We start from the raw sequence: 10,362 nt of genomic DNA, 5'->3' as shown, positions 1-10,362 counted from the left end.
CACACGATGGCCCACTGGACTCATTGTATTGCCCTTAGTGGCAAACTCCGTATACAACAGGGTTTGGTTACTGATTTTACAAAACCATGTACTGCAATATTCATGCCAGATAAATCAGGTTGAACTTATATCGGTGGCCACTCCAGCAGCACGTTCATCATTCACACATGACAACTGCGTCCTCTTTACTGCCTGCAACACCCAAGAGTTTTATGGAGGAAAGGAAATAATTTGAACCCCGGCTCATTTATTTATGTTAAGTTATTATCGAATCACTTTGCCATGTGATTTTCCTAATGTGACACAAATTACATTGCAGGAGATATAATTGGCAGTTAGCACTTCCAAGGCCTCTGTGCAGAAGGCGATCTTCAAATTGAGTTGCTTACAGTTTGTGTTCAACACACACTGGGTGCGACATGAGCCGTACTTGTGCTCAGTCTTCTCGAGTGTGTTAAATGTTCTTCCTAGCCAGTGCATGGCCTAAGGGTCCATAATCAAATCTGAGACTACAACCCAGCAGTAGATTATTCGTCTTGTGTCGAGTAATATTGTGGAGTAAAACTGTAAAATAACAAGTCGTGCTTGTTGGTTTGGGATGGCTGAATGTATGCTTGTTAATGAGAACTTTTATGGTTGTGCGGTGTATTGATGCAAGCACTAATCCAAGGTTTTGTATTTGATAGGAGTTGCAGAATATAATAAGATGTGTGCATGGGAGCAAGAAGAAATACAGGATGTCAAACAGATTTTGTTTTCAATAATCCGTTGGTTAGTATTTAAACAATGTATGCGAATATATTAAGCTGTCAAGAGCCGCAGAAGCCACAGCTGATCCTATCCTTTAAAACAGAACAAAACACACTATGAAATGAATATTTGAAGTGTGACTTCTCACTTTCTGAACAGGGTTTGAATCATTTGATTGTTCAGTGATTCATCTATAATGACCTCTCTATTATATGTATCATGCTTATTTATTTTATGCTTTACTTAACATATTTGCCTTGATCCTTATGATATTTTATGACTGTGTATATTTAAATGTATGTGGTTATTACCTCAGACAATAATTTACATGATTTCGTACATCCAGATTTCCAAGATATCATAGTGTGTAAAAACTGGCTCAGGAACAATTTTCACTCAGAAAGTGCTTGTAAATTTTATAAATAATTACAAAGATATGGCAAGTGATTAAACATGAAATGTTGAAATGTATAGAATGAAATAATATATTTTCTTCTAAAACATTCTCCAGTAATCTGTTTTTTCAACTTTCCAATTGATTTTTTTATTTATTTGATTATTTATTTTTTGCAATGAATACATTTGGAACATTTCTTTCATATTTTCCTGCATTTATACATTTAAAAAAATTATAATAAAAATGGTTATTTGTGACAATTCTGACAAAATGTCTCATGATGAGAGGTTAAATGTACCCTAGGCTCTCGCTCTGAGGTTTGTCGTTGAAAGGAGAGAGTTATTGCTCAATGACATTAGATGTTTTCTTTCAGTTTCATGTTGGATTGATTTCTGTGATTTTTCTGAAATACCTCCATAGCCTGAGCACTATTTACAGTGGATATAGTAATGCCATGGCATCATTGCAGTTTTATCCTCACATTTTCAGAAAATGCTCAAATCTAGTTCACAGTTTACCATAGCTCTTCAAAATGTTGTTTATAGTGCTCCTTTTTTTTTGTTTATTGAGAAAAAAAGAGCCCGACCGTTGTTTGCCGCTGTGTTACTCAATTATCCTTTTGCATGTCCAGGCGTTTAATGCAATTTCACAATAACACTCACTCTACGACTCATTAGCAGCTCGTGTTAAATCACAAGGTTCAAGTTACAATGTGACACAAAGTCCCAGATTCCTACCACTTGATCCAGATGTGCTACTGTGCGCCAGAATGATCGCTTAACAATGTGCATTGTGTGAATGCACACCTTGAATAACACACCCTGTTCTCGGATCAGAAATGTATTCTGCACAGCTGAAGCAAATCACGTTGAGCTTAATCGGAGGATGTTGTCCTGATTTACATGCTCTGCTTGTAATGTGTCCTGGCATGAAAGAAAAAAGCAATTCGTTTACATGAGAGCAAACAATACATGAGCTCTGAGACAGAGGATGCAGTAAACAACAGCAACAACATTAACGACAGTCCTCTAATGAGCCTCACTGATTTAGATATTAAGAGGTGAGACTGAGAAAGATATGACAAGACATGCATGTGATATGCATGCAATATCACACCTGTAGTAGTGCAATATGGCTGTATATCAACCATATCACACAGCTGCGAGTGCATTTATAAAACAGTTTGAAAGTACAAGTGTATATATGAAATAGCAGATAGAAACAGAATCTTGGTCGAATCTGGTTTTCATTATTTCTGTATGACACATTTACTTATTATATATACCATACATGAATCCCCTCGTAGTAGATCTATACATGTGGAGCTGGGGAAGGTGGAGGGTTTCTGAAGCAAGCTGCAACTGCTACTGCAAGCACGAGTCATAGATTTGAATGTTGAGCGGCAAGCTCATTGGCTACCTATACTGGAGAGAACCAATCAGCTGTGCCATGTGATAATGATGTCATGATGTCTTTAGGCTATTGGAATGCACCATCTACAGTTTCAAGCCAGAACTCTGTAAATATTGTTCCAAACTCTGACTTTGAATCTTAATAATAGTTTATTACAAAACCATGAATTATTACAACTTTGATGATCTACAGTAAACTATTTTTTGTACTACTTGCATTCAACTATCTACCTACAAAAAAAAAAAAAGATTGTCACTGTACATTTATCACAATGACACACTGGTTGGATAGATAGATAGATAGATAGATAGATAGATAGATAGATAGATAGATAGATAGATAGATAGATAGATAGATAGATAGATAGATAGATAGATAGATAGATAGATAGATTAGTTAGTAAAAATATAACTTATTGTAAATTCCAACACACTTCTAGAAGTGACATTGTTACACCTGTAAGATGACTTATAATGACAATAATCATTAAATAATCAATAACCACCATTTAGATTAAGGACTACATTAGTGTAGTTCTGCTAAAACTGAAAATAAAACATGGAAAAATACTGCATAAGGAAGTATATGTTCTATGATTAAATTGTGCTAATTATGGAGACTGTACTATACTTCATGCAAATACCTTTTATTAATTTATTTTACATTGATATTTCAGCTTTTAATCACTTTATGAAAAAATACTGATTGTGATGCAATAAATGTTTGTTTCATGTCCTGCTATCATGCACACACACATGCACACACACTCACTTCCTAGCTGTATAAAAATAATTCTCATGTCAGGAACAGTCTGTTGGAGATTTGTCTGTCTCTCTCACTCAGTGTCAGCATGGATGGACCTTCTGTGTTACAGAGACAGAGCCTTCCTCTCCTGTTATAGGATATTTTGCTTTGTGTGTGTGTAGGTGTGTGTACCGAACGGCGTATTATTAAATGCAAAAATTGCCAGTAGTTTTCTTAAGGGGTGGGTTTAGGTGTAGGGTTGGTGTAGGGCGATAGAGAATACAGTTTGTACAACATAAAAACACCAACACACGAAAGAAATGTACACCTGCTCCCTACCACATCTAAATGGTGCATATAACGTTCTGTGTTCTTCTTGGCAAACTGATGACACTGAATTTTGATGCACTGCCATAATAATTACATGTTAATTTCCCCTTGCCATATTTTTTGATTGTTTTATTTTTTAATTGTTAATAAAAGTTATTAAATACCTACACATCCTACTTGTACAACTACTGCCTATAACTATGGAGAAGTCAATATTGCTGGTTACTGCTTTATTATATTTAGTAAAATTCTTAAAAATTGGATACTAGTAGACTTATACGTTACAGATCCATTGATATTCCATACAATAGCAACTAAAGCATCTCAGATACTGTAACATGGGAGCAGATGAGACGTGAGGATCCATACACAAGCTTTTACTGGACAGAGACTTGATTTACTTTATTATCCCCCTAGGGAAATATTGTCGCTTGCGTTTCACATGCACACGTACAGCAGGGACAATACACATAATACAAACATAATAGAGAATAAAATAAAATAGAACTAAGAATAAGAATAAGCAAACAATATCCAGAGGGCTTATCCAGGGGTAAACCATTATCCTGAGCAAAAGGGTCAAAACACGAGTAACAGCAAGGCAAGAAAAAGATTAAACTATGAAAAATAGAAACTGAAACAAGACTATGAAAATTAGAAACAGAGACAAGACTATGAAAACAAGGAATTGAAACAAGACTACAAAAACTAGAAACTAATAAAAGTCTAAGAGAACTAACACGGAAAGGCTTTTGTATCACAGCTATCACTAGGAGAGGGATATACGCAGAACAATACTCGGCCATGTGTGAGAGGAAGTGCAATGTTTATAAAGCGTGTCTAATGATTGTGCTGTGTGTGTGTGTGTGTGTGTGTGTGTGTGTGTGTGTGTAAATGGTGGCAGCTGTGTGTTCACTTGTTATCAGGTGAATGTGATATTATTGGTGCAATGGGGCATGGGAAATGTAGTCCAGGGTGTACTGTGTAGCGTGAGAGTCTGTATTGTGGATGATGAACTCTGGTGGTGAATTAATGGAAGTTTATTGACCTGATCTTGACAGATAAAGTGTAGTCAATCTATTTATTTTGCACTGCCCAAAGCCTCCACCAACAGAAATGGTTCTAAACAGAGCCAAAGAAGTAATAGGGCCCATTCACAAAGAACTTGTTTTGTGCTAGAAAGTATTTTTATATAAAACATGCTTATTTTATAGTTGCGCTTATGTTCTTGTTGCGTTTTACACAAAATATGTTATTTTATCAACAAGGCACTCAAGTTAAAAGATGTTCAATATATAGGACCCATTTTTTATATATATATATTTTTTTAGATTAACATGTCTATGCTTCATTTTCCTTGAAATATCATATCTGGGTTGTACATTCATTCATTATAATTAACAGGTGAGATGATCAGCGGTGCTGAATTTTTATCTTTATCATTAGGAAAGGGACAAAAATATGGATAGAGTACATCAGTGAAAGACTGACCAGTGAAAGAGTAAATATGAGATCTGGACTCCACATCATAGAAGGAGACCAGACCCTCTTCATAATCCACAAACACCCCCACCTTCTGCGGCTTCACTCTCAGAGACAGAGAGACAAGAGGACCAGCACAAGCCCAATATTCATTCCCATTCCTCAGCCAAATTGCCCAGCATCCACACTGAGGGCGCATTGCGATCGGCCCCTTCCTGTTAATAGATTCTCTGGCCACTCCTAAAGTCCAGCCCGTCTTTCCTTTCACTTGAACCTCAAAATAATATCTCCCTGAGGAGAATCCCTCTTTTCCTAGGACAGAGGCACTGTAATCAAACCTCTCTGGGTTGTTTGGGAGCTTCTGTTTAATGTCTCCATGTCTCACTTGTTTCCCATCATCAGACAGGATGAGATATGGATGAGCTGTATCAGGATCCAGAGTCACATCCACTGAGAGAGAGATCAGAGCATGTGAATCATATCTGCATACAAAGACCGTCATTGATTTAAAAGTGTTACATAAACAGATCACACATTACCTGCATGATGCTGCATCCACTTCATAACTGTAGAAGCAAACAAGTTTAGAAGTTATTAAAATATCTGTGTACAAGAGCTGTTTTCTCAGAAATGTATATTGTATATATGTAAATGATATTTTCTACTATTTCGGTGTTCATTTTCTTGAAAGCCTAGACCGCTAGATTCATGAGTGCTCTGGAGTACGTTTGTGAATAACTGAATAAGAAAATAAATAATGATTTGTGGAATGAAACTTGGCACCAAAAAATAAATGTAGGCATGACTGTAGTGGACAACCATTGAAATTAAACTTGGAGTGGATTGAGATGTTATATTTAACAGGATAATGGTGTAATGGCTTTACTAGGCTGATAAAAAATAAAGAAGATACTAGCTACATAATTCGAGGGAACGCGATAGTAATCGTGTGCAAGTTTTAGTAAATTGAGGGAATGAATTAGTAAATTGTACGCATAATTTATTTATTTTTTCTTGCATGTCATGTGCAGGGCTCCGTAACATAACAAAAATAGCCAAATATTCAATTTCTTGGTGCTCAAAACATCTAACAAAACTGTTTTCTTCATCATTACCTTATTTTCCCATTTACTAGAAATGACACCCAAGGGTGCTCTCGTCTGCACTGGAAAGTTTTCAGCATTCTCATTTAGAACACTCAGTTTTTAGTACAAATGTATTCATATTGTGCTTTGCTATTTGATACTGACTTACCAGTTTGACTGAGTTTCTCGTCTAGAGTTTCCTGAAGTTGAGTCAGAGCTCTCCTCAGAGTCTCCACACTCACATCAGTGTTCAAACTGATCTCAGGCCAGCTCCTGGTGTGTGGAGGACTGTACAGGGATGGATCGATCTACAGCAGGAGAGAGGAGAAATCCCTCAGCTTGAGGAGTGTGAGTGTAGTCCTGTGATGTGAGCAGACAGAGAGACACTGACCTGTAGGAGCTGGAGGTGATCCTCAGTGTGTAAGAGACGATCCAGCTCAGTGTTTCTCATCTTGAGCTCAGTGAGTTCCTGCTGCAGCTCTTGAATGAGCTCTTCATCATGTGTCTCTGCTGCTTTCTGCTTCTCCTCCATCATCTCCAGCAGCTCGGCCTGACATCTCTCAATGGAGCGCATCAGATCGCTGAAGAGCTCAAAACTGGCTGCTTTCTTTCGCTCTGTGCTTTTCTGAAATATAAAGTTTTGCATGTAATCAAAACTACTTTATCAAATAAAAGCATTATTCCTCAAATATTGAACAGCTGCTCACTTTTCTGAGTTCTGCTGTGTGTTTGATGTCTAGAATCTTCCTAATTCTGTCCTGCATCATTTGCTGCATGTCTTTCTGTGTCTTCGCCAGCTGAGCCTATAGACAGACATGTACATATTTATATTTTATTAAGACATATTTTATCACTTTTTTTTAAAACATGTTTTTTCAATTTTCTGACAAAAGACCTTGTTGGCATATTTAGAACCAGATTACTGAAGTAAGTTCTGTATTTTTAGTAACTCGTGCCTTCATATTTTTACTCTCCACCTCTAGAGGAACAGTGTTGTGAGTCTTGTGGTCTCCATCAGTGCAAAACACACACACATACGTCTGATCATCTCTACAGAACAGCTCCAGAGGTCTCTCGTGTTTCTGGCATATATAGTCCTTTATATTCCCCACAGGGTCCATCAGTTTGTGTTTCTTTAAGCTCAGGACTCTCTGATGAGGCTCCAGATGGGTTTCACAGTACGAGGTCTGACACACCAGACAGGACTTCAGGGCTTTCAGCTTTACGTCGTTGCAAATATCACAGAGAACAAAGTTTCTCAGACTCAACTTTTTCTCAAATATTTGTGCAACCTCTCTAAGTGCTGTGTTGGTCTTGAGGTTGGGTCTTTTACTGAATGTTTCTTTACAGTATGGACACTTGCACTCCAGACTGCTGTTCCAGCACTGGTTCAAGCAGCTCTTACAGAAGTTGTGTCCACATGAAGTGCTGACTGGATCAGTGAACACATCCAGACATATAAAGCACTGAAGCTCCTCAGCTAGAGGACCAGTGGAGGATGACAGAGCTGACAAGAAAATACATAATAATAATAAATTATTACTTGCAGTTCCTGTCTGCACATATTAACAACAAGTTAAGCAATATCACACAGCGATGGGTATTGTTGTGAATACCAGTCAGCCAAATCACGGCTGTGCTTATGTTCATACCAACATAATTTTTATACAATTGCTTATATCAATAAACAGGAAATTAATATCAAGTAGCTTACATTTTAGATATAATGTAGTCAGTTAATCTATTTATTTTGCACCTCCAGAGCTTCCAAAAAAAAAAAAGAAAAAGTTCTAAATGGAGTCAAAGAAGTAACAAGTTCCATTCACACAGAATGTGTTTTGTGCCAGGTCTACTGCTCAATTATTTTTAAATGTAAACATGCATCTTTTACATTTGCGCACACACTCTTGTTGCGTTTCATGCAAAACATATTGTTCTAAAAACAAGGCACTCAAGATGTTCAATATAGAAAACCCAGAAAAATGTTTCATTTTTTATTGTTGTAATGATTATTATTATTATTGTTGTTGTTCTTATTTTTTGCATCATTTATTATCTTGGTTATTGACTTACCTGGTGGTTTATCCATACGTTGTCTCCAGTTCTGTCTTGGTGAAGTTGGTAAAAATTCGGCCATTGCACTTCTTTTTATGTCTACAGGAAAAGGTGATTACATGTTTTTACTTCAAATGATGAAATCTGTTAATCACCTTGTTACCTCATACCTATTTCTAAAATAAAACCAGTGTAATTATATTTGAAAGCTGTTGATCAACTGTAATTTGCCCCTTTTTATTTTATTGTCTCATACCACATATGTATATATTTTATTATTACTAATTATTATGAATTTATATATTAATTCCAAAACTACACAAATTAATTACTGGATGTTAAAGATAATCTCTCTTTCTTGAATAAAGCGGTGATATTATCTAAAGTGCATCGCATTTCTAAAATTATTTGAATTAAATTCAGCAGAGTATTTTCAAATTGAATCTATGACGTGCACGTTTCTGTGTTTAGTCCACTGATCTATATAATGACTCTATTTGTTTTTATCTGTTCTCTGTTATAGATTAGAGAGTAGTTATATACTCTTACAGATCTTTAGTCAGTAGTTCACATAGGCTACTTCCTGTTTCTTTAAATAACGCTTAAACAATGACACCCATTAAACTGTTTTAACCCTACACATAGGCTATTTGCCAAAAGTGAGACCTTTTAATAGTGCACATCTTAACTAGTTGAATAAACTAGTTGCTAGATTGCTTTAACCTGATTTGATTAGTTAGACATAATCAGGTTTAAATCAATTTCACTTGCATGTCCATTACTTACCTGAGAGTAGCAACTGTTTCACTTTCGTCTTTGCACTACTCAGAAATACATAAGCTTATTGTTATCTAAAAACCTTCCAGATTGTTATTCGTCAGTGTTGTTTCAGTTTTAAGGCGGTAGTTCATCCTCGGATGTAATAGGTTTGTGTATCAGTCAGTCAAATCTGACGTAGGCTACACTCAAAGATCAGAGGATCATATTATTTCCGGCGTTCTGTCGATTTGTACTACCCTGTCAGATGTTGTCACCTTCCATTAAACAGTGTATACAACGAAAAATGCTACCTGTGAAATTATGGTTTACAAACATCTACACCTACCCCAATCCTAATATACTCCCCCTTACAGTAATGCAAATGCATCATGTGTTATATTCGCGGTTGTAGCTAGAAGGGATATTTTCCAATAACACAGAATGCTGTTAAGCTTAATCTAATGGGTCATCGCTAAAATGCCGGTGTTTTCTTCACTTGCTCGCTGATTGAATAGCTGGCGAATTCTCTCGTCAGGAACGGCAAAGTGCAAATGTGCGTAGTGTAAACAGTTTCAGTCATTTTAAAACGTTATTTTGTGTATTTTGTGTAATGAAATTTGTTTATGCAGTTTAAGGTAAGAAAAAAAAAACTAAAAAAAAAAAATATATATATATATATATATATATATATATATATATATATATATATATATATATATATATATTACAAATTTCAATGGAGGATTCCCACTCCCCACTGAAAAAAGTGCATTTAGCCCCTTTGTGCTTTTTTTTTTATCCCTTTTCAAATTTCAGATCATATCAGAAAAGCATTTAGTTTCAATGAAAATGAAGAATAGGCTATAATAAAAAAGTTGAAAATAAATTATCGGGTAGGGTTATGATAGCAGGTGTATGGAGGGCGTGTCCCAATAGTGTGACATCCATTCATTAATTTGAATTAAAATTCAAATTTACACTAAATAAGTTAATATTGCATACCGTTTTACAATGTAGCCTATATTGCTAATAATTTTTTCTAGTGCTCTTATGAATGTTTATTAACTATCCTGAATTACTCAGCAACGATTTCTTAATGGCTAGTATTTGCATATTTCATTTAATTCTGTACCCTACTCTACAGATCTCTGCTCTAGTGTTAAATACAGGTTTTGGCAGCGTTCATAACGTTTCAGTCGTGTCACAGTATCTCCAGTATCTTCTGGAATCTACACATCAGACTTTGATCTTGTATTAGGTGTGTTCCTCTTCAGGAACTCGAGCTGCGTCAAAAGCGCTTTGGGGAACGCGCCCAGCGTGCGCGACTCTGAGTATCGTGTGAAATCA

The 10,362-nt window shown here is 36.0% G+C and overlaps 1 protein-coding gene across 1 annotated transcript; it reads right to left on the bottom strand.

Annotated features, from left to right (window-relative positions):
* Positions 1 to 4,009: 4,009 nt before the first annotated feature.
* On the bottom strand, positions 4,010 to 9,155 carry LOC113052016 (E3 ubiquitin-protein ligase TRIM39-like). Its single transcript, XM_026216257.1, has 8 exons — positions 9,043 to 9,155; positions 8,275 to 8,355; positions 7,158 to 7,708; positions 6,909 to 7,004; positions 6,593 to 6,826; positions 6,371 to 6,509; positions 5,656 to 5,682; positions 4,010 to 5,566 (listed from the first exon to the last, which is right to left on the bottom strand). Exons 2-8 carry the CDS (start codon positions 8,336 to 8,338, stop codon positions 5,019 to 5,021), a joined length of 1,659 nt encoding a protein of 552 aa, XP_026072042.1. The 5' UTR covers positions 8,339 to 8,355; positions 9,043 to 9,155; the 3' UTR covers positions 4,010 to 5,018.
* Positions 9,156 to 10,362: the final 1,207 nt, after the last annotated feature.

This window comes from Carassius auratus, chromosome 32, assembly GCF_003368295.1.
Source record: "Carassius auratus strain Wakin chromosome 32, ASM336829v1, whole genome shotgun sequence".
Classification (NCBI taxonomy): Eukaryota; Metazoa; Chordata; class Actinopteri; order Cypriniformes; family Cyprinidae; genus Carassius; species Carassius auratus.
This window is presented reverse-complemented; position numbering and strand designations above follow the sequence as displayed.

What these genes read in the sequence shown, in the direction of transcription:
- LOC113052016 (XM_026216257.1), bottom strand. Translation starts at nt 8,338, where the DNA reads ATGGCCGAATTTTTACCAACTTCACCAAGACAGAACTGGAGACAACGT. An exon ending in TGGAGAGTAAAAATATGAAG is followed by an intron (nt 7,005 to 7,157) that starts GCACGAGTTACT and finishes GTCTGTCTATAG; the next exon opens with GCTCAGCTGGCGAAGACACA. An exon ending in ACACAGCAGAACTCAGAAAA is followed by an intron (nt 6,827 to 6,908) that starts GTGAGCAGCTGT and finishes TTTATATTTCAG; the next exon opens with AAAAGCACAGAGCGAAAGAA.